The sequence below is a fragment of the Sceloporus occidentalis genome, unplaced genomic scaffold, assembly GCF_023333645.1.
Source record: "Sceloporus occidentalis isolate IW3139 unplaced genomic scaffold, rSceOcc1.0.p SCAF_268, whole genome shotgun sequence".
Taxonomy (NCBI): Eukaryota; Metazoa; Chordata; class Lepidosauria; order Squamata; family Phrynosomatidae; genus Sceloporus; species Sceloporus occidentalis.
Genome location: NW_028317248.1, coordinates 814,120 through 838,022, shown reverse-complemented (window position 1 = coordinate 838,022; position 23,903 = coordinate 814,120). Strand labels below are relative to the sequence as shown.

General features: G+C 45.5%; 1 protein-coding gene across 1 annotated transcript; it reads left to right on the top strand.

Moving 5' to 3' along the window:
• The first annotated feature begins 7,255 nt into the window (after nt 1–7,255).
• On the top strand, nt 7,256–23,443 carry LOC149275755 (putative zinc finger protein 75C). The gene is made up of 5 exons (XM_089504378.1): nt 7,256–7,520; nt 10,080–10,247; nt 11,293–11,413; nt 15,393–15,620; nt 23,433–23,443. The coding sequence occupies exons 2-5, from the start codon at nt 10,173–10,175 to the stop codon at nt 23,441–23,443; spliced, it is 435 nt and encodes a 144-aa protein (XP_089360504.1). The 5' UTR covers nt 7,256–7,520; nt 10,080–10,172.
• Nucleotides 23,444–23,903: the final 460 nt, after the last annotated feature.

Sequence of the window (23,903 nt, the reverse complement as noted above, 5' to 3'; positions counted from 1 at the left end):
TTTTGGCTCAGACTCCTGGCAAGGGCAAGACCCTGCCACCTTCTCTCCTCCCCTCTCCCCTCTTTTGCATTGATGGGCTGTAGACTCTTTTGAACCTGGAATGCACTTTGCAGCAACTGAACTGACCTGAGGAGAAAGGAGGAAATGGGAGGAGGAGAGTGAAATAGGACATTTCCTAAGCCCCTGAAAAAATGAGGAGACAGAGGATTAACCAGGACTCTCTCTGCCAAACAGGGACAGTATCTTCTCCGCTTGCTTTCATGATCCAGCCCAGACTGTGTGTCTGAGGTCTGGAAATCTCCCTTCCACCTTCTGGGAAGACAATGCTGTTAGAGAGCGAATTTGGGGCTTTATGCCTGCAAAGCATGGGCTCACTCTCTCAGCTGCAACATTTCCATACAATTCTGGACTGAAACATTTAAACAAAGGTCATCTTTCAGCTCCAGGAATAAAAGCCTACCTTCAGTACAAAGACACTGACTTCTTCAGCCCCAGAAAGGCCTCTTCTTCAGTCCTTTATGGCCGGAGCTTTCCTGGGTCAGAGGCCGTCTCCTCAGCCGTAGAGAAGGGTTGCTCTGAGTGCGAAGGAGGAGGAGGTCCAAGGGCTGAGGGAGGGAAGGCAATGGGAAAAGGTCAGTGCCAATGGCCATGGAGGGCAGAAGGTGACAATGCCTAGGAAACTCCTCTGAGTCCCAGCCATTCTAGGAATGAGTGGCAGGAGTGAGTCCAGGGGGCTCAGGGGGTCTCCTTTCCCAAAGAGGGAGGCAAGGACGGAAGGACCCTCCCCAGCTAGGGCCCAAAGGGAGGGTCTCTTTCCCAACTCTCTCTCCCAGCCCTCAAATCCCAGCCTCCCCACTGGCCCTGAGTCCCTGCCTCTTCTTCCTCAGAGCCCCCCACAGGCCCCTTCCTTCCTTCCTTCCCCCCAAAATGGAGGGGCAGAGGCACAAAGGAACACACTTCTTTTCTTTTGGCCCAAGGAGCCTGGCCTCCTTCTGACTCTGGAGCCTCAGGAGAGAAAGAGAAGCCTCTGTTCAACTTAGGCCTCAGAGAAGGTTCCGGAACATTATTCCCCACAGTCACAAGCAGCAGAAAATGGCCTCCGGAACACAAAATGGCCAGGGATGGTGGAAGGGACTGGGATTCCAACCAATCAGTTCTAGGGATAGTGGGAGGGACTGGGATTCTAGAACACAAAATGGCCACCAGAACACAAAATGGCCACTGGGATACAAAATGGCTGCCCCTTCCTCATCGCTTGGCAGTTGGCAGTTTGAGGCCTTCAGGGAATCCAAATTGGTGGATGAAAGGGCCCCAAAGTCGGAAGGGATCCCAAATAGGATTTCCAAACCTTAACAACACCTAGACATTTTCCTGATGCTATTGAAAGTGAAACTGATCCCCTCCTTAATTACAATCAATAGTGAAGGATGTTAATACTAATATTAAGAGTGCCCATCGTCCGCAACCCAGCTCAGGTCTTGACCGCTCAGGGAGGCCAGTCCAGCTGCAGGTGGCCCTCTGTCCGTCCGTCTGTCCTCCTTTCCTTCTGCATTCCTCCTCTTTTCCCCAGCATCAGCCCCTTTCCCAAGAAGACTGCATCTGCACTATAGAAATAAAGCACTTTGACACCGCTTTAACCGCTCAGTGCTATGGAATCCTGGGATTTTATCTTTGGACACTTAGCCTTCTCTGCCAGAGAGCTCTCATGCCACAACAAACTACAGATCCCAGGATTCCATAGGATGGAGCCAGGAGAGTTAAAGTGGTTTCTAACCAGATGATTTCTGTAGTGCAGATAGAGCCCAAGTCAGTTGTAAAAGGATAGAAGCAACCAAGTGAAATTTTTATTCTGTTAAAAATGGTTTTACTTTTTTAAAATATAAGCAGTTTGTTTTTCTGTCTAATCCTTATTCTTCTAGTTGTTGTTTCTTTGTATGTTGGTTTGTTTCATTCTTGGTAATATGAGTTATTCTGGTCTTTCTCCTTCCTTCTTGCCTGAAAGTCTATTAATAAGAAAACTGGGGAGTCTTTTTAAACTTTCCAGAGGAGCCACTTTTGGCCTTGTTTGGGGGACTAACCTCCTCTTAGAAGCCAAAGCCCTATGTTTCTGAATAATAATAATAATAAGGCTTGTATTAACACTATCCTCCCCATTTCTGATCCCTTTTAACACCCATGTTCCCCAGAAGAAGCAGAGCTTTGTAATAAGAAAACCCTCTCAGAAAAGAGACACAAAAGACACACAAAGAGACACACTTCCTTCCTTTTGGCCCAAGGAGCCTGGCCTCCTTCTCGCTCTGGAGCCTCAGGAAAGAAAGAGAAGCCTCTGTTCAACTGAGGCCTCAGAGAAGGTTCTGGAACATTGTTCCCCACAGTCACAAGCAGCACAAAATGGCCACCAGAACACAAAATGGCTGCTAGAATACAAAATGGCTGCCAGAACACAAAATGGCCACCAGAACACCAAATGGCTGCTAGAAGACAAAATGGCTACCAGAACAAAAAATTGCTACCGGAACACAAAATGTTTGCTGTACCACAAAATGGCTGCCAGAACACAAATTGGCAGCCAGAACACAAAATGGTCACTGGAACACAAAATGGCCGCTGGGACAAAAAATGGCTACTTCTGTCTGAGCGCTTGGCAGTTGTCAGTTGGAGGCCTTCAGGAGAGAGAGAGACACTGAGGGAAGAGTGGAAGGAGGTCCTGGAGGGAGGGGGCCTTGGGAGATGGGGAGCCTTCCTGAGATATTTGGGGTTCGCTTCCTAACAAAGGGGTTTCTGGCCTCATAAAGGATTTGGGGCAAACTGGATCTGAAAGGCATTAGTAGCCTTTTCTCTTGCCAGTGGGATTTACAGTGTATTTCCTGGACTTGATCTCCCAGCATCCACATGGCCAGAGAGAGGAGGGGTCCTGCCTTGCAGTAAGGCCCCTCCAATCCTTCTGAACCAAGGACTACAACTCCCACATCTTTCTTTCTTTCTTTCTTTCTTTTCTTTCTTTCTTTCTCCCTAGCTACCTTGTGTTAGTGGTGTTACTGGACTTGTTGTCGTTGTGTGCCTCCAAGTTGTTCCTGACCTATGCTGACCCTAAGGGAAGCTCTTCGCAGGCTTTTCTTGGCAAGATTTGTCCAGAAGTGGTTTTGTAAGTGCCTCTCTCTGAGGCTGAGAGAGTGTAACTTGCCTAAGGTCATTCAGTGGGTTTCTGTGGCTAAGCAGCCATTCGAACCCTGGGCTCCAGGGTCATAGTCCAATACTCCAGCCACTAAACCATGTTGGCTCTTTCTTGAGGCTTTGTCGTTTTTTGTGGAGTGGCTCTAAGTCATTGTCGACTTCTGGGGAGCCTCTCCTGGGGTTTTCTTGGCAAGAGCTGTTCAGAGGAGGTTTGCCATTGCCTTCCCTGAGGCTGAGAGAGTGTGACTTCTTGCCCAATGGACCCAGCTGGTTTCATGGAGGAGTGAGGCACTGGACTCTGGCCTCCAGAGTTCTAACCCAACACATAAACCACTGCACCACACTGTCTCCCATTCCCATGTACAACCTGAGAAATAATTGCAGGTTTTTTTTCTTCATGTGTATCTTCAAGTCACTTCTAATTTATGGCAACCCTAAGGCAACCTTATCATGAGGTTTGTTTGGCAGGTTTCTTCAGAGAGGGGTTGCCATTGCCATTCTCTGAGGCTGAGAAAGTGTGACTTCCCAAGGGCCGCCTAAGTCCAAAACACACTGCAGCAATAATCCAATCTGAGATTGCTTTAACTGCCCTAGCTGAGCTCAGTGCTAAGGAATTCTGGGAAATTTAGTTTTCTGAGACATTGAGCCTTCTCTGTCAGAGAGCTCTGGTGCCACAATAAACTCCAGTTCCCAGGATTCCCTAGCACTGGGCCAGGGAAGTTAAAGCGCTCTCAGACTGGACTATTGCTGCTGTGTGTTTTGGACCTTACTTGGCCGCAAACTGTCCATAGCCTGCAATGCATCTCCTAATTCTGTTGGCAGTCCCTCCCTCCCAACACTTTCTCATTTCCCCCCAAAACCAGCACAAAGCTGGCAGATGGAAAGAGGTTTTAAAGCAGCATTTAAATCTGCCACATTTGTTTTTAAAAGACTAAATGTCCCAAATGCTATTATCAGTTTTGTAGCTATTATTACAGAAAGACGTAGAGTGCAAACTCCTCAAGTACCTTTGTTTTCAGGAGTGAGATGGACTTTTCCAACTGACTCTCTGTGATGATCTCCAGTGGTCCAAGCAGCCAAACTGTGGCCCTGTAATAATAATAATAATAATAATAATAATAATAATAATAATTTTATACCCCTCTCTTCAGCCAAAAGGCTATCAGAGTGGATTACAAACTGTTAATTAGACATTTAGACATTATGGCTCTTAGCCCAGCAAACCCTTAACTTCCTTAAATCTCACTGCCATCATCCAGCGAATTATAAAAGGACTTCCCTTAACCTACACTGGGACCAGTAAAGGAACCTTATTTCTCCTTCTTTACTGATCTTCCCAAGCATCAACTGAGCCAAAAGACGTGTAAAAGGAGCGTCGAGTAGAAGATACTCCAAGGAGATATTTACTATAAATAACAAAATATAACTAAAATGTAAGTCCTACAAGATATTAAGAATCTTGCAGGTACAAAATTTGTAAGTATATAATGTTCAATTCATACAAGCTAATAAAGAAATAAATAAACCTAAGCGTCCAATTCTGAGACTAACTTCCAAGATCCGCTCTTTAACTCTCTCTCTCGATCTCCAACCGACACAATTCCCCCAACTGTCTCTTGGTCTCTCAGGCCTTATATCTCCTTCTCACGGAAGCTTCCAGAAGGACCTTCATCTTGCTCTCTGATTGGTCAAGAGAGCCTTCCGTAGCAGTGATGTCATTCTGCATTTGCATAAACCTCCCTTTTCTGCCTGAAGGAGACCTCCATTGACTGGAGCCCAGTTATTACACTTTCCCAAGGCAAGGCTTGCACCTATTTCCCAATGTTGTTCTTGGTGTCTGCCTTCCAGTTGTTTCCAGGTCTTATGGTGACTTTATGGGAGTCTCTGAAGGGGTTTTCTTGGCAGGTTCCTTCAGAGTGGGTTTCCCATGGCCATCCTCTGAGGCTGAGAGAGTGAGACTTGCCCAAGGCTTCAGTGGTTTTGAAGCCTTTTTGCTTTATCTTCTAGAAGGAAGCTGAGGTGTTGCTTCTTGCATTGAAGAATGAGAGGAACCTTCTGGCATCCAAAAGGCTAACATTCTCTGGAGTTATGTCTGATAATATGAATATATAGGATTGCAATCCCTGTTCGTTTATTAAAAGGTTTATAGTGCACCCCATATCATAGAATCTCATAGCTATGTCCCTTAATAGCAGTTAACCAAATTAAACAGTATATAAAACAAAAACATGGAACAAGCTAGACAAGAGGCCTCCAGGCTCCACCTGGCTCTTTTGCATTGGTGGCGGCAGTGGAGCTGCGGCTGTGAGGAGGCCAAGCCTCAGACACCTCTCCGCCGTCGCCGCCGGCAACTCCTGTGGTGGTGATAGTGACGGCGGAGAGGAGGCCAAGGAGAGTGCCAGAGGCGTCCTCTCCGCCGCCGCCTTTGCGTGAGGGCCAGGTGCTGGGCTGGAGTCTTCTTGGCCTCCAACACCCAAACCTGGCCCTTTTGTGCTTGCGGTGGCAGCGAGGAGGCTGAGGAGGCATCTGGTGTTGCTGCTCCGCCACCTCGGGCTCCTCGTTGCCAAGGCCAGGGGAAAGGCGAGGTGTTTCTCCTGGAGGCCAAGTGTGCAGGCAGTGGAGCGAAGGCCGAGGAGTACTGCCAGAGGCCTCTTTGGCCCCCTCTCCACTGCCGCCATGGTGCAAGGGCCATATGGGGCTATTGGAGGCCAAGAGGCCTCTGGGTCACCACCCGGCCCTTCAGCGGTCATGACAGTGGAGGCGTGCAGGCTGAGGTGGAGAGGAGGCCTCTGGCGCTGATCCTCTGCCTCCTCTTCGCTGCCACCGCAGCAATCACTGCCACCTCCGCAGAAGGGCCGGATGGTGGGCTGGAGCCCTCTTGGGGAATAATGTTCCAGAACCTTCTCTGAGGCCTCAGTTGAACAGAGGCCTCTCTTTCTCTCCTGAGGCTCCAGAGTGAGAAGGAGGCCAGGCTCCTTGGGCCAAAAGGAAGGATGTGTGTGTCTTTTCTGAGAGGGTTTTCTTATTACAAAGCTCTGATCCTTCTGGGGAACATGGGTTTCAAAAGGGATCAGAAATGAGGAGGATACTTTTAATATAAGTGTTATTATTATTCTTCACAAACATGGGGCTTTGGCTTCTAAGAGGAGGCTTCTCCCCCAAAAAAGGCCAAAAGTGGCTCCTTTGGGAAGTTTAAAAAGACTCCCCAGTTTTCTTATTAATAGACTTTCAGGCAAGAAGGAAGGAGAAAGACCAGAATAACTCATATTACCAAGAATGAAACAAACCAACATACAAAGAAACAACAACTAGAAGAATAAGGATTAGACAGAAAAACAAACTGCTTATATTTTAAAAAAGCAAAACCATTTTTAACAGAATAAAAATTTGACTTGGGTGCCTCTATTCTTTTACAACCAACTTAGGCTATATCTGCACTGCAGAAATAATCTGTTTCGAAACTGCTTTAACTTTCCTGGTTCCATCCTATGGAATCCTGGGATTTGTAGTTTGTTGTGGCATGAGAGCTCTCTGGCAGAGAAGGCTAATGTCCCAAAGGTAAAATCCCAGGATTCCATAGCACCGAGCAGTTAAAGCGGTGTCAAAGTGTCTTATTTCTAAGTGCGGATGCAGCCTTCTTGGGAAAGGGGCTGATGCTGGGGAAAAGAGGAGGAATGCAGAAGGAAAGGAGGACGAACGGAGGGCCACCTGCAGCTGAACTGGCCTCCCTGAGCGGTCAAGGCCTGAGCTGGGTTGTGGACGATGGGCACTCTTAATATCAATATTAATATCCTTCACTATTGATTGTAATTAAGGAGGGCATCAGATTCCTCCTTTCAATAGCATCAGGAAAATGTTTAGGTGTTGTTAAGTTTGCAAATCCTGTTTGGGGTCCCTTCCGACTTTAGGGCCCTTTCATCCTCCATTTTGGGTTCCCTGAAGGCTGCCAACTGCCAAGCACTGAGGCAGAGGGAGCCATTTTGTGTCCTGGCGGCCATTTTGTGTCCCGGTGGACTTTTTCATTTCTGTCAGCCATTTTGTGTTCTGGTGGACATTTTGTGCTGCTTGTGACTGTGGGGAATAATGTTCCGGAACATTCTCTGAAGCCTCAGTTGAACATGTCAGGAAATGACATGGATGTGGCCACTAGGTGGAGCTGTTGTGCAAGTTATATATATACAGCTCTAGTGGCAGTTATATGTGTCAGCATTCGATCAGTGCATCATCGGAATGTTGATGCAACTGTCAACTGTGCTTCCTAACTGTCACTGAGAGACAGAGTGAGACAGTTGGTGTGTGAGAGCAACTGCCTCTCTGTGGATGGTGTTACTGTGGCTGCGTCACAGGTTGTGTTATTGTTGTTGGTTGGTGTAAATAGTGTGTATTAGAGACGGTTGTCCAATACACTGTGTATATATATTTTGTAAATATTGCAAACGAAGGTTAAAGTCCTCGTGAAGAGTGAAGGCTTGTTCTGTAGTTATTTCTCAAGGCTGGAGCTCAAGGCCGTTTGCAGTGGTGAAGGAATATGTCCTTCTTGACCAGAATACCTTTGCAGACATCTCCACAGATTCCTTCTCCCTGGCGTTCTGTCGATGTGGTTCAACTCTGCAGGTGGTCGTGGTGGACACAGTGCGTCTTTCCACACGCCCCAACAGAACAGAGGTTCCTCTTTCTCTCTCTGAGGCTCCAGAGCGAGAAGGAGGCCAGGCTCCTTGGGGCCAAAAAGAGGACTGTGTGTTCCTTTGTGCCTCTGAGCCTCCATTTTGGGGGGAGGGAGGGAGGGAAGGAAGGAAGGAAGGAATGAAGGAAGGGAGGGAGGGAGGGAGGGGCCTGTGGGGGTCTGAGGAAGGGAGGCAGGGACTCTGGGCTTTGGGGGCTGGGAGAGAGAGGTGGGAAAGAGACCCTCCCTTTGGGCCCTAGCTGGGAAGGGTCCACCGGTGCTTGCCTCCCCCTTTGGGAAAGGAGACCCCCTCAGCCCCCTGGACTCACTCCTGCCACTCATTCCTAAGGCTGGGACTCAGAGGAGTTTCCTAGGCATTGTCACCTTCTGCCCTCCATGGCCATTGGCACTGACCTTTCCCCATTGCCTTCCCTCCCTTAGCCCTGTGGACCTCCTCCTCCTTCGCACTCACAGCAACCCTTCTCTACGGCTGAGGAGACTGACCCAGGGAAGCTCCAGCCATAAAGGACTGTGGAAGAGCCCTTTAAGGGGCTGCAGGAATCAGGGTCTTTGTACTGAAGGTAGGCCTTTATTCCTGGAGCTGATAAAGGACCTTTGTTTAAATATTTCAGTCCAGGATTGTGTGGAAGGGTTGCAGCTGAAAGCCCCAAATTCAGTCTCTGGCAGAATTGTCTTCCCAGAAAGTGAAAGTGAGATTTCCAGCCCCAGACACACAGTGCACCAGTGAGTCCTTTGTGTGGGGACTGTGTGTGTACGTGTTGTTTACTAGAGCTTTGTGAGATATTTGTTTCATTGGGTTTATAAATTGAATTTACATAGGTCTTCACTTCCCAAAAATGAGCATAATCCAGGTTGCAATCTTCACTATACATTTATAGATTTTTTTTGTATAAGTGCAACATATTCAGCAGTGTGCATCTTTTTAAAAAAATGTACAAGGAAAAGTGAAGAAATTGTGATTTTGACAATAGATCCATTCAGAAATAATGCACACAAATGTACATGCCTCAATTTCTGTATGGCTTTAGCAAGCAGGGGGAGGAGGTGCACACCTCTTGCTCCTGCTATGACTGACATAGACAAACACAGCAGTTAAGCTTAGATAAATAGTCTCATTTGGAAAAATGAAACAATTATTTTGTCCAGCGTCTAAACGGGGAGGGGATGCTTTGATTGAGATTTCCTGCATGGCAGGGGGTTGGACTGGGTGGCCCTTGTGGTCTCTTCCAACTCTACGATTCTATGATTCTATGTGGAGAGTGCCTATTTTCCACACTGTTACCTGTCCATCTTTGCTTGGAAATTTCTTGTTCTAGCCACATGCAGGCCTAAATCCTAGTCTATATCCTATCCTATTCTTAGTCCTGATCAGAAGAGAATCACTGAATCAGTTGGATTTACCTATAGATTCACTTACCGATCACTTATGGTCACATGGACAGAGGCACTCTCAGAATAATGACTTCTCTGCATGCAGAAGGCTGCCATAGCAATTGGGTGCTCTCTTCCCATCAGCTCAATCCTCTGGTGCTCCCTGATCCTGGGAGGAGGGCTGGATCCCATGGAAGGGGGGCAAACAGAGAAGAGAATGCTCCTTTCCTGCTCCCTGGCAGATAGAGGGCAACTGGTTTGGCCAATGGAAGAATGAGAGGCCACCAGGCCAGAAAGCCTGACTCAACAGAACGTTCTATGCTCCACTGTTGCTCCAGGTGGAATATGGACTACAACTGGCCATTCACTAACACAAGCCCTTCCATAGAGTTGTGGAAGCTATCCCACATGGCCATTCCATGTCTGGTGAGAGTATTGGGTGCAAGGTATTGGAGAAGCATCCAGCTGTGTTTATGTAGCCCGAATCAAAATAAATTCATCTTCCTCTGAGGGCCACTGGGGAGGTCAGGAAGTTTCAGCCAATGATGCACTCATTTCACATCTAGCTACGGGGACATAACCAGGACCCTCTCCAATTCCCCATCCCCTAATCCCCCACCACTCTAAGAAGGCATGGAGTATCTGTTGTGTAGGGGAGCTGCAGTGAATCTATGCTAGGTCTGGGGAGCTTTGTTTAGTGCAGAGGGGTGAAGGGGATATCCACCTCTGAATTGGCCCAAAGGAGGCAAATGTCACCTGCGTATGTCACCAGCAGGATGCTGTTCTCTGTGTCTTTGAGTGCTGCAGGGTTTCTTGCCAAACCAATCCTAACTCTGATCCCTTTTCTCAGGAACTTCATCTTGGCCTCCTTATAAACGGCTTTGGGCCTCTCTTTCTGGAAGTGACCCAAGTGCAGGGCCACCAGGACCTCCCCGCCCACCTGATGGCCAACACAGAGGCCAAGCTGAGGGAGTTGGGCTCCCACAGAAAGAGGATGCAGAGGTACGACAACTCTTTGGTGAGTCACTATTCTATTAGCTTCATCTGTGTCACTGCTGGGCCAGTTTATGAAAGGAAGCAAATAAAATAGTTTTTTGTGGGTTATTCAGGCTATGTGGCCATGTTCCAGAAAAGTTTCTTCCTGACGTTTCACCAGCATCTGTGGCTGACATCTTTAGAGAATGCTTTGCCTGGAAGAAATTGGGTGTATATATACTGTGTGAGCCTGGGAATCAAGAAGTGATTTGCATGTGTATTGTTCTGTGCTGATGGCATGCCTCAGGCTGAGAGGCTAATGCAAACTAGGATTAATGTCCGAGTTTGGCAGAGACAGTCCTGGTTAATCCTCTGTCACCCCATTATTTCAGGGGCTTTTAAAAATGTCCCGGTTGCTCTCTCCTCCTCCCACTTTCCCCCTTCTCAGCTCACTTCACTTCCTGAGGGCAATTGAGTTGGCAGCACATCAACTCAAAAGTGGGGAGAGGAGAGGAAAGAAGGAGGATATGGCCCTTCCCAGGAGGCTGAAGCAAAAGCAAACTGCTGTGCCCTTCCTAGCTTGTATGATCTTCCTCATAAACAACTTTGGCCATCTTCATTGCCTTTTGGGTTGTTTATCCACATGTGTCTAGCTTTTTCCACCTATGAAATGTTGGGAGCTATGGGAGAACATCTCTGGATCTAAATATGGGGTGGGCCCAGTGGCCGTCAAGCCCAGAGTGCTCCCCAGAACTGTTATTAATAATGACATTTGCCTCTGAAATGTGGCAAGAAATGTCTAAATGCACCATAATTCTTTGGTGGCTAAATGTACTGTATGTGTTGGGATAGTCAGTATCCTAAGCCATCATCAATATCCCAGCCATGGCTTAAATTATATTGTGTATTATATTGTATATTATATTGAAAAGATTCGAGACAGGCAGTAGCTTTTATCTAGTTTACAGCATTTAAAGTTTATTTCCTGGATTGAATTTTAAAGTGATCAGATAATATTTGGATGCACCGTGTGCTTTCCTCCCCTTTTGCTTAGTCACTCTGTGGATCAGGGCTATTTTCTGTTGCAGGTGACCTTTGCGGATGTGGCGATATATTTCACTGAGGATGAATGGAAACTGTTGACGAAGAAACAGAGACTTATGTACAATTATATAATGATGGAGAATTATGAGAATGTGGCCTCTGTGGGTAAGGAACCGGAATCCACTAGCATTATAGAATCACAGAGTTCGAATAAACCACAAGGGCCATCCAGTTCAACCCTCTCCTGCCATGCAGGAATACACATTCCAAGCACCATCCAGCCTCTGTTTAAAGACCTCCAAAGAAGAGGACTCCACCAAACTCTAAGGGAGTATATTCCACTGTCGAAGAGCTCTTACTGTCCCAAAATTCCTCCTAATGTTTATATGGAACCTGTTTCTCTCTGGCTTGCATCCACTGCGGTGTCTTTTTTTCTCTGTAGCAGCAGAAAGTAAGCTTGCTCCATCCTCAATACGATCCTTTCTAAGATTTAAACATGGATATCATATCCGCTGTTAATTTTCTGTTCTCCAGGGTAAACATACCCAGCTCCCTAAACCACTCCTCATAGGGCTTGATGGTTTCCAGATCCTTCACCATTCTGGTTGCCCTCCTCTGGGCATGTTCAAACTTGTCAACATCCTTTTTGAATTGTGGGGCCCAGAACTGGACATAGGATTATTCCAAGTGAGGCCTGACCAAAGCTGAATAAAGTGGCACTATTACTTCCCTTGATCTAGATACTCGTATTGATGCAGCCTAGAATCACATTGGCCTTTTTAGCTGCCGCATCACACTGTTGGCCCATGTTCAACATGTAGTCTACTAAGAGTCCTAGATCCCTTTCAAGCGTAGTTTAATTGTGATAGCAACATCCTGTAGACTAATTGAATTTGTAGTTCAGTGAGGCACTATTGCTTTCCACTTTATAAGGATTCTAAATACCCCATTGTAAACTGCCAGTTGTCAGAAGCAGCTTCTGTGGTTCATCCAGAATGGTATTGCGGTTTAGGAGGGGATTGTTAGTAGTTTAAATGCTAGTAGTTTTAAGTAGTTGGTAAGGATAGTGGGGCCTAGAACGGCTTGGGGAAAGGAAGCAGTTGTGGAAGCTCTTAACTGACTGGTTTGTGAGATTTGGGTGGCATACATGCCCTGGGGGAGAAAGGCATATGGGAACAGTGGAAGAAGAAGGCAAGAGGTACCTTGGCAGCCGGGCTGGTTAGGGACTGAAGGGGAAGCAAAAGAGAGGAGTGTGAAGGTAGTTAATGATGGAGGGAAAAGGTTTAGATGTTTCAGACTGCTTAGACGTGTTAATGGACGCTTCTGCCCGAGTTTCTCAATAAACCTTTTGGTGCAAACAAAGGACCTTTTAATTCTGAAACTTCGTTCCGTCACCAGATATCATACCAGTTCTAGGATCTTGTGGGAAGACAGCATGGAGATTAATGCATTTCTCCCTGAAATGGTACTCAGGACATCTCTGAGTATGTTTCCTACCTTTTTTGGCCCTCTTCCAGCTTTTTGAGGCTCTAGAGAGGCTTCTTGGGGAAAAGACCTCCCTTGGCCCTTCAATGGCTCAGAGAGGGCCCAACAGTTTCAAAATGGCATCCATTTCCCCAAAGGGATGCAATGGGATATGGAGGGGCAAAACATTATTCCTATTTTAAGGCAATACAATGTGCGGTTGCCCCTGAGATCCCCTGGGGGCCGATGTGATGCCTCCCAATCCCCAACAGTAGCCCATACCTGTCTTAGAGATGTCTTAAGGCTGTTTTAAGGCTGCTCCCTGGTGCTTGATCCTCACCAGAATTTGAGTCCAGGTCCCAGCCCCCTTGCTCTGCCTTTCCCAATGAGTTATTTCTATATTGATTATCCTGCCTTTCTCAACAAATGAGCCTCAAAGTGTCCCTTTTATGCATCACATAAATGGGTTTTTGTCTGTGATAGAGAGATGGAGGAAATGTGAAAAACAGAAAGGTAGGAAAGAGATGGTGAAGTTGAAATGCTGAAGCAGTGCAGATGGGCAAGAGGAAAAATTGGAGAGTGGAGGGAGAAACGGAAGGGGATCAGGCTTGCGGGGGGATGAAAGGCACAGATATAGGATGGGTGACACCTGGCTGAATGAAAATATGTGTCAGAGGGTTCTAGGAGTCCAAGTAGACCACAAGTTGAACATGAGTCAACAGTGCAGTGCAGCAGCTAACAAGGCTAATGCATCAATAGAAATATAGTGTTCGGATCAGGGGAAGTAATAATGCCACTCTATTCTGCTTTGGTCAGACCTCACCTGGAATACTGGGCACCACAATTCAAAAAGGGTGTGGAGAAACTGGAGCGTGTCCAAAGGAGGGCAACTAAAATGGGGAACAGTCTGGAAACCATACCCTATGAGGAGCGCCTAAACGAGCTGGGTATGTTTAGCCTGGAGAAGAGAAGGTTAAGAGGTGATATGATAGCCCTGTTTAAATACTTGAAGGGATGTCATATTGAGGATGGAACAAGCTTGTTTTCTGCTGCTCCAGAGACTAGAAAATGGAACAATGGATGCAAACTGCAGGAAAAGAGATCCCACCTCAACATTAGGAGGAATGTCCTGACAGTAAGGGCTGTTTGATAATGGAATATGCTGCTTCAGATTGTTATGGAGTCTCCGTCTTAGAGGTCTTCAAACAGAGGCTGGATGGCCATCTGTTGGGGATGCTTTGATTCCTGTGTGGCAGAATGGGTTTGGACTGGATGGCCCTTGTGGTTTCTTTCATCTCTATGATTCTAGGCCTCTGGGAGCCAGGAAGGGAAGACAGGAGCAAAGCCAGGATCGCCTAGCTCTGTGAGGAGAGGAAGGGACCTCTGGGAAGGGCCAGGAGTGGGGGCTTGGAGATTGGGAGGCAGCCACCAACCTCACAGATTTTAACAATAACAATAATAATATTAATAAGTTTTATTTGTATTTTCCCCCTTCTCCCAATGGATCGAGGTGGTATTACAACCACAAAATAGCCACAAAACAACAATAGCATTCAATTTACACATAGTAAAACAACAAGTTGCTTAAACTCAATTCGGAAAAAATAAAAACATTGTTTAAAATGCACAATTGAGATCAGAAGTAGGATTTTTCCTTAAATACTTTAGAAGAGGTCTAAAGTGGAGTGGGTAAGCCTGCCGGACGAGATCCGTCTTAAGTGCTTTCTTGAAAGCATCCAAGGTGGTGATAAGACGGATCTCCTCCCGCATGTTGTTCCATAACTTGGGGGCCATGGCTGTGTACACTCTGTGGGAAATTGTTCTTAGCCTGACCTTTGGGTAATCTAAGAGTCTTCCCAGATGTTCTGAGAGTGTGGGACGGATTGTGTAGGGAGAGGCGTTCCCTCAAGTAGCTCGGGCCCAAGCCATGTAGGGCTTTAAACGTAATAACCAACACTTTGTATTGCGCCCGGAAGCTAATTGGCAGCCAATGTAGAGATACTGGTGTTATATGCTCTGACCTAGATGTTCCGGTGACCAATCTGGCTGGTGTGTTTTGAACTAACTGAAGCTTCCGAACTTGGTACAAAGGTAGCCCCATGTAGAGCACTGAACTTAAGAACTGAACTTGAAATCAGGCCCTTGGTTTCATACATATTAAGGGTTCTATTTAGCAATTATAAGCAATGTCTATGAAGAGAGGAAAGGGGAACACAAAAATTCCTTTTTCTCTGATGTTTCTTTTCCAACCTGAGCTTGCTTAGCTCTGTGGTTGATTCCAGAGGCCCTTTGTCACTCGAAATGCTGGAGTCTGGGGAGGACAAACCCAAATGTTATGCTTTTAGGGGAATTTCATACTTAGCTCAAAGGAGAGATTGAGGCAACAGTGACCTCAGGATTCATCCCAACTATATTTTTGAACAGCCTGACTAGCTGCTTCTACTGATTTCCTCATGGCAGTTCCCCTTCAATCTCTTCTTTGGTAGCTCCGATGAGTAAGGATACAATCATTATATGGATTTGGGGGCATCCAGAACAGGGTCATGCTCAGTTCACTCACACCAATTTTATTAATTTAATCTCAAATAGGGAGGGGTGAACGTGGGGCTAAATCTTGGGGTAACACTTTCCTCTATTAACACTGAGATTCAGTCTTGTCTGTCATTGTCCTCCTTTACAGAAGAATTTGTCAGTCAAGACAGAGTCCACAGAAGAAAGAAGTCACATAAATGCCAAAATTGTTGGAAATGTTTTGCTTACAAGTCAGGCCTAGTTAGGCATCAGAGAGTCCACACAGGGGAGAAGCCATACAAATGCCAGCATTGTAGGAAATGTTTTTCTTTGAAGTCACACCTAGTGACACATCAGAGAGTCCACACAGGAGAGAAGCCATTCAAATGCCAGCATTGTGCGAAATGTTTTTCTTCAAAGTCATACTTAGTGACACATCAGAGAGTCCACACAGGAGAGAAGCCATTCAAATGCCAGCATTGTGCGAAATGTTTTTCTTTCAAGTCACACCTAGTGAGACATCAGAGAGTCCACACAGGAGAGAAGCCATACAAATGCCAGCGTTGTGGGAAATGTTTTTCTTCAAAGGCACACCTAGTGACACATCAGAGAGTCCACACAGGAGAGAAGCCATACAAATGCCAGCGTTGTGGGAAATGTTTTTCTGACAAGTCAGCCCAAGTGAAACATCAGAGAGTCCACACAGGAGAGAAGCCATACAGATGCCAGCGTTGTGGGAAATGTTTTTCTCAGAAGTCAGACCTAGTGAAACATCAGAGAGTCCACACAGGAGAGAAGCCATACAAATGCCAGCATTGTGGGAAATGTTTTGCCTACAAGTCAGTCCTTGTCATGCATCGAAGAGTTCACACAGGAGAGAAGCCATACAAATGCCAGCATTGTGGGAAATGTTTTTCTTCAAAGTCAGACCTAGTGAAACATCAGAGAATCCACACAGGAGAGAAGCCATACAAATGCCAGCATTGTGGGAAATGTTTTTCTGACAAGTCAGCCCAAGTGAAACATCAGAGAGTCCACACAGGAGAGAAGACCGACAAATCCCAGAAATGAACTAACATTATATTAGTCAAGCAGCAATACAAAGAATATATTTTAAATCCTATGGTAAGCCTAGAAGAATGGGAAAAAGCATGGATAAAAACTAATAAGTTTACCCTGGCACAGAACTTAAAGGAAAATTATTATAAAATGTTTTATTTGTGGTATATAATACCAGTTAAGCTCTCAAAAATATATAAAAATGTAAATAAAACATTATGGAAGTGCAGAAAAACAGAAGGATCCTTTTACCACATGTGGTGGTCCTGTAAAAAGGCAAAGCAATTCTGGAATAAGATACATCTAGCAATAAGAGAGATACTAGGGCGAAAGTTCCAAAAAAATCCAGAATTATATTTACTGAAAATGACATTCAAGATAGAAAGGGAAATAGAGAGAAAACACTGGAAAATAATATTATACATGGTTACTACAGCCAGATTGCTATAAGCACAAAAGTGGAAATCAACCGAGATCCCAACGGTAGAGGAATGGTTCAACAAAGTACTGGACATGAGAGAGGCTGATAGATTGTCTAGAAAAATAAAAGGAGAGAAGGAGGAAGGGAGGGATGATGAAGAAGAAGATTGGAATATAGTAATACAGTATTGGGACAGGAATACGTAAGAACCAGAGTGAAATACTGGTTTATGGAATTTAAGAAAAATTGAGATAGGGAAGGAAAAGGTGTAAAGAGATATAGAGATAGACACAGATAAGAAGTAAAGAGAGAAAAATAGGTTGGGGAATGTAGAAGGGGATAGATTGGGAGGGGGGAAGGAGAGATAAGGGTAGGGGTATAGGTAAGGGGGAGGAAGAGAGGGAGAGAGGTAGAAGATATAGAGATATCTATGTACATATTGTGAATGTAATGGAAAGATGGATGTAAATAGAAGAAATGGATTCAATAAATAAAAAGAACCAAAAAAAAAAAAAAATCCTGTGGTGATAAGAAAAGACCCTTGTGATTTTGTGTGTTAGGTTTGTGTGTCCATATGTCTGTTTATGTTTTTCAGTTATATTTTGTTAAGTTGAGCTTTTAATTGCTATTAGTATAGATTATTGCTTTAGTTTATAAATTTGAGTGGGGACTATGGGTGGTGGAATAGGTTAGCTAGACAGAGGGTGGGATTTACTGCAGCTGGCTAGAATAGTTATGGGAATGATAGCTTTTGCAATGTGTGGGATGTTGGCTGAAGAAAGTTGGGCCCAGGTATTAACAGAAAGGCTAGTTTGTGGGAATGGCAAAGGGGGCCTTGTTACTTGTGGCACACAGACTGTGGGAATTGCAGGTGGGGGCTAGGTTTGGAAGAGGGTGGAGTTCTAGGTTTTGGGGTTTTAATGTGTTGTTTGGATTGGAGTGGGCAGTTCTGGCTTAAACATTGAATTTCTATGTGTTCTCAATAAAGTTCTTTGCTGTTTCAACACATTGGTCTCTTTGATGCACAGAAGTTCTGAGTTTGCCCAAACTGACCCTTTCTGCTCTCTTCAGTCCTCAGCTCCATTCCCAGCCATAAAAACAGAGGCAAACACACACACACACACACACACACACACACACACACTCAAAGAGACTGAGCTATATGTACAAAGCAGAAGCTTCCCAGTCTTTCCCTCCTGAGGCCACATCTGCAGCTTGGGCTCCATTCTGGAAGGAAAGATAAAAGGCCGTAGTCCTTCTTCCAAAGGCCGCCAGCGGAATAAGCAGCAGCAGCAAGGGCCTTACGATCCCTGCACATGCTCAGAAGGGGCCTTTGGGGCATCTGCGCATGCACACTCTCAGCCCCTGAAGCTGCTGCCCTTGCAGCCTGCTCTGAGGGAGGGAAGTGGGGAGAGCCCTCATTCATTTGGGGGAATGGCTGGGGGTGGGTCTTCTGGGGGGTTTGGGTTGTTGTAAGAAGGAAGGAAACCCAGATCTCTCCCTCCCGCAAGAACGGCAAGGTGCCTGCCAGGCCCCCTCTCCCTCTCCCTCTTTCCTTCCCTTACCCCTCCTCGGGGGATTCCTTGGGGCCCAGGTACTTGGGGGATTATTATGAGAAAAGAGGGCAGGGGGGACCCTTGAAGAGAGGCATGGCCATGGAGGGGAGGGGGATCCAAAGGTAAAAAGGGCTTTGAGGAGCCCCCTCCCTCCTGTCAGTGTAGTGGGGCAGAGGAGAGACCCTCCCTTCTGATGCCTCATTTGGAGAAGAGTTTTGTGCTAAATAGCATCACACAGCATAGGCTTCAATAGCATTGGAAACAACATTAGTCGGGGGGGGGGGGGGTCCTGGGGGGAGGGCGCTCTGTCTGGGGGGCAGAGAAGAGCCCAAATTTAGGACAAAGTCACGAGGAGGGAGATGGAGGGACCCCAAAGCCCCTTCTGGGGAGAATGACACCCCTGGCAACCTGGGAACTAGGCTTAAAGGCCCACAGGATTCGGATTAAGCAACCCCCTCCCCATATATATATATATATATATATATATATTCACAACAACCCTGCAGAGGAGAACCAACAGATAAACCCACAGCTCCAGAAAAAATGCACTCCTCCCGGTTCTGGGAACATGCTGAAAGGGTCTTGGACCTCCTTGAAAGGATATTAGATTAATAATAATAATAATAGTTAAAAGAGGAGAAGGAAGGAATGAAGGAGTGAAAGTGCCAAGGGAAGAGAAGCATAAAGAGACTGCTGAAGTCGGGGGAGAGGGGGATCTGGGACCTGACTCAGGCACCTTCCCCCCGGAACCCGTTATTAGAGCCTTCCACAGCTCACTATGATGCTTTAAATGACTATTTCACAGATAATATCTCTCAGATAAGAGCCAATTGGACGTCAGCATTATTGCAGAGGCTGTAAGTGAGGTGTCCATGACTAAGATCATACTGGATCAATTTGAATCTGTGAGTACTAAGGATGTGGATAAGCTCCTTGGAAGTGCGAAGAGGAGAACATGCCCTGTCAACCCTTGCCCTTCTTATATCACCTGAGATATATCATAGATGCATCTCTTAGTTAGGGCTATTTTCCATCTTACTGAAAAGAAGCGGTGTTATGGCCGCTTCTGAAAAAGCCCTCCCTAGATCCCTTGGAGATGAACAAATACAGACCGGTCTCCCATCTCCCATTTCTAAACAACATAATTTTGAGGGCAGTTGCTCTTCAACTCCAAGCGGTCTTGGATGAAATGGATTATCTGGACCCATTTCAAACTGGCTTCAGGATGGGATACGGAGTTGAAACTGTTATGGTTGCCTTAGTAAATGATCTTTGCTTCAAGGGGGGATGCAACTTACCAAACTTCAAGCTGTATTATTATTATGCAGCTTGTCTCAAATTGTTAGAAGAATGGTTCAAATTAGAAAATAACAATTTATTGAATATAGAAAAAGCTAACCTGAATCTTGCTATACATGCATATATGTGGTATACAAAACCAAAGGATAATAATACTTTTAAGCATCATGTTATAAGAAGATAATTGCTTAAGGTATGGTATAAAATGAGACATCAATTTTGGGCGTCATTGCAAGAGGACTATTTCAATAGAACAAAGGACAAAGATACTCCATGGCTAAGATATGGAGATTTAATCAACAAAACACCAGAAGGAAAATACAATATGAAATCTATGGAAGAACTTAATGAAAAAGGAAACATGAAGGATTGGTTTTTATACAACCAATTAAACAATCGTTTTAAGGCAGACAATAAAGCTCCTGGGTTAACAATGGATAACAATGAAATAGATAAAATTATGATGGACAAAAAAGGTAAACACATATCCAAATATTATAAACTATTAAAAGAAAGAGATCTAGAAGATGAAATTATTAAACACAGCATGATAAGATGGGCACGTGATATAAATAAAACTATAACTATAGAAGAATGGGGAAAATCGTGGAAAAGAAGAAATAAATTCACTCTGTGCCAAAACTATAAAGAAAATGATATCAAAATGTTATACAGGTGGTATCTAACCCCCCCAAAAACCCACCAGATATACAAAACTTGCAATACTAAGTGCTGGAAATGTGGGGAACCCGAGGGAAGCTTCTTTCATATTGGTGGACATGCATTAAAGCTAAAGGATTCTGGCAAAGGATTCATGGAACCATCCAAAACATTCTGGATATAAATATTCCCTTTGAACCCAATTTATTTTTACTAAACATGACACACAACGTAAAGTCAGTAAAATACAATAGGATTGTTTTATATATGGTCTCATGTGCAAGGATCTTATTTGCTCAAGTTTGGGAATCTACAATTAATCCTTCTATGGAAGATTGGTTGATTAAGATATATGAAGCTAGACATATGGATAGAGTATCTGCCTTACTAAGAGGGAAACCAAAAGAAGATTTAGAAATGGAATGGAGTTGTCTTAAAACATTTGAAGAAAAGGGTGATAACATTCCGTTAAATTAACAGTTAATATTTGGTCGATATTTGGTCATTTAAATACTATCGTGGGAATGTCTCAGTGTAATAAAAAAATGAAAATAAAAAAAGGAAGACCCACATCATTGTTGTGGGGAGCGCCACACACCGAGTTGTATAGCCACGTTCTGTGCTGCTCCTGGCCTTGCTGCAGGTGAGCCATTGACAGTACGAGGGTGGCGACACGCTCCAACGCTGCAATGGTCAAAGGAAGTGTTTAGACTTTGCTTGTTGTTTCTTGCTCCCTTCACCCTTAAATTTTACCCCGATTCCCAAACTGGTTTAAAAGCTGGAAGTTCACACTTGCACTGACTTTAACACAACTCCATCAGTGGCTTGCACAAGAGATCCAGGGCAAATCCCCCTTAGCACGGTTTTTCTGAAAGCGGACTATTGACCCTTTCTTTTTGCTGCCGGCAAATATGAACTCAGCCCCGGTCATGATTGGGTCAAATTCAGGGGGTAATTACCCCGACTGAGGTATAGGGTATTACGAACTTGTTTCCAGGGAGATTCGATATGGGGGCACCCAGATCTGCCCAGTTCTATCCAGGGCAAATGAGGGAGTGGGAATGGGGCCTTTGTGAAGGTGGGGGAACTGGCCTTCCTGGTGCTGGCCCTCCAGGTGAGCAATGCATTGGACAAGGAGTCCCTCTCCTCATCGCCTGCAGCCTCTGGTTCCACTGGAGGGGGGCCTCTTCTCTAGCATCACCTGGAACAACGAACCAGAAGAATGGACAACAACAGATGGATGTGTGCATGTGTGTTTGTGCATATACATATATGTATATATGTGGAGGCATATCTATCTATCTATCTATCTATCTATCTATCTATCTATCTATCTAAGTGCACTCAGACTTATACCTTTATGAGCCTATATATATATATATATATATATATATATATAGATGGAATGTTTCAAGTCTATAGATCTTGCATACAACACCCATAGATACATCTATATATACCCATAGATATCTGTCTGAACGTCTGTATGTGTACACGAACGTATTTAAATATATGTGTGTGTGTGTTTGTATATACTGTATATATATATATATATATATATATAGAGAGAGAGAGAGAGAGAGAGAGAGAGATACAAACAGGAGGAAGGGAAGGAAGGAAGGAAGGAAGACAGGAAAGAAAGAAGGAAAAAAGGAAGGAACAATGATAGACAAGGAGGGAGGGAGGGAGGGAGGGAGGGAGGGAGGGAGGGAGGGAAGGAAGGGACTCTTTCCTTCCACCCCATACCCACCCACCCTTCCTGTGCAGTCCACACTTTCCCTCCCTCTGGGGGAGATAAAGGGGGCCATCCCTCCCCAGAATTGGTGCCTTTTTTGAGGGAGGGTGGGTCAAGAGGGAGGGCAGGTAATGTTGTTGTTCCCTCTGCCTTTCTCGTTCCTCGCTGGGTGGGCTCCTGGTGCCTCCAAAGCCAGGGATCATGGGGAAGGATGGCTGCAGGGTGAAGGCCCAGAGTAGACCAAACAGGTTGCCAACATTTTGCGGGTTTTGGGGGGTTGGTGGGAAAAGAGCACACAGACCCCTTTTGCAAGGCAGGACTGGGGGAAAGAGGGTCACTTGAAGGCAGGAAGGGGGCAGGTTTTCCTAGTAAGAGGGCTCCAACCCAGGCAGAAATATAACAACAGCAACAACACTAATAATAACTGGTGGTGGTGATGTTTGTATCCCACCTTTCTCCTCAGATTGGGACCCAAAACAGCTTTGGGTTATTTATTATTATCATTATGGCTCTTGATCCTATCAGTCATGTTAACTGTGTGTTTATTATTATTGCTGCTGCTGTGTGTGTTCTGTGCCTTCAAGTCATTTTTTAAATTATGGTGACGATATCAAGGGTTTTCTTGGCAAGGTTTCTTCAGAGGGAGGTTTGCCACTGCCTTCCCCTGAGGAAGCTGAGAGAGTGTGACTTCTTCTTGCCCAAGGGACTCCATGGCTGCAGAGGAGGTTACATCCAATCCGCCTCCATTCATTTAGAGCTGGAAGGAACCTTCAAAGGCCATCTAATCCAGCCAGAATCTGCCATGTAATGATAGGGTCATTTCTATAAAACAAATGGGGTCCTGCCATTGCCATCCTCAGAGGCTGAGAGCATAGGACTTGCTGCTATTTCACAAGCCCTGAGACTTTTTGGCCTTGTTGTGTGTTTAGACTTATACGCCTCAAGTAAATATAAACCACAACAAACCATTGAGGCTCTGAGACAAGTTTGTAAAGGTTCCCTGTTTTTAGGTCTCTTCCTTGTGAATAGGACTAATATTTAAATGGTTTTTCATATTGTTCTCCATTTATCATGTTTTGTGCCTTTATATTGTTATTATTTTGTCAAGTTTTAGGCCTAACTTATAAAACTACGCTGTTAATATTGAAGGAGCTTTAACCTTATAAGAGGAATAAAGTGCTGTATGTACATTCTGGGGAATGTCTCTGAGGCTTGTTGGCGACACTCAGCCAGATTGGGGAAGGAGCCCCTGAGAGGAGGAAGCCAGGGAGCAAGGCCTCTCTTCTCTCTTCCTCCTTCCCTTCACTCCAAGGGCAAACTTCTCCACTGACTCAAAGGCTTCCCTGCAGCCCTGGCTTCCTTTATGTCCCTTCCCCCAAAAGACAGCTCTCCTGGCTCTCCTTCCCTGAATGAACCTGAGGGCCCTTGGCAATGGGGCTGCAATGGAGCAGCCCTCTCCTCCTCTTTCCCTTTCCTCAGGTAAACGCTGACCCTCTTTTTGTGTCTGGGGGGCTCTTAGCCTCTCAAAATGGAGGCACTTAGTCTGGACCCCCGCCTTCCCAAAATCCTGGCTACCTCCCTGTTTCTGATGCTTTTATGATATGTATTTTACATATGATTGCCTCCTGAGGACACTCTGAGGGCTGCCATTGGCTGGAATCCCAGTCCCTCCCACCATCCCTGGCCCTGATTGCCTGGAGCTCCATCCCTCCCACCATTCCTGGCCATTTTGTATCCTGGCGGCCATTTTGTGCTGCTTGTGACTGTAGGGAATAAAGTTCCAGAACCTTCTCTGAGCCTCAGTTGAACAGAGGCTTCTCTTTCTCTCCTGAGGCTCCAGAGTCAGAAGGAGGCCAGGCTCCTTGGGACAAAAGGAAGGAAGTGTGTCTCTTTGTGGGTCTTTTGTGTCTCTTTTCTGAGAGGGTTTTCGTATTACAAAGCTCTGCTCCT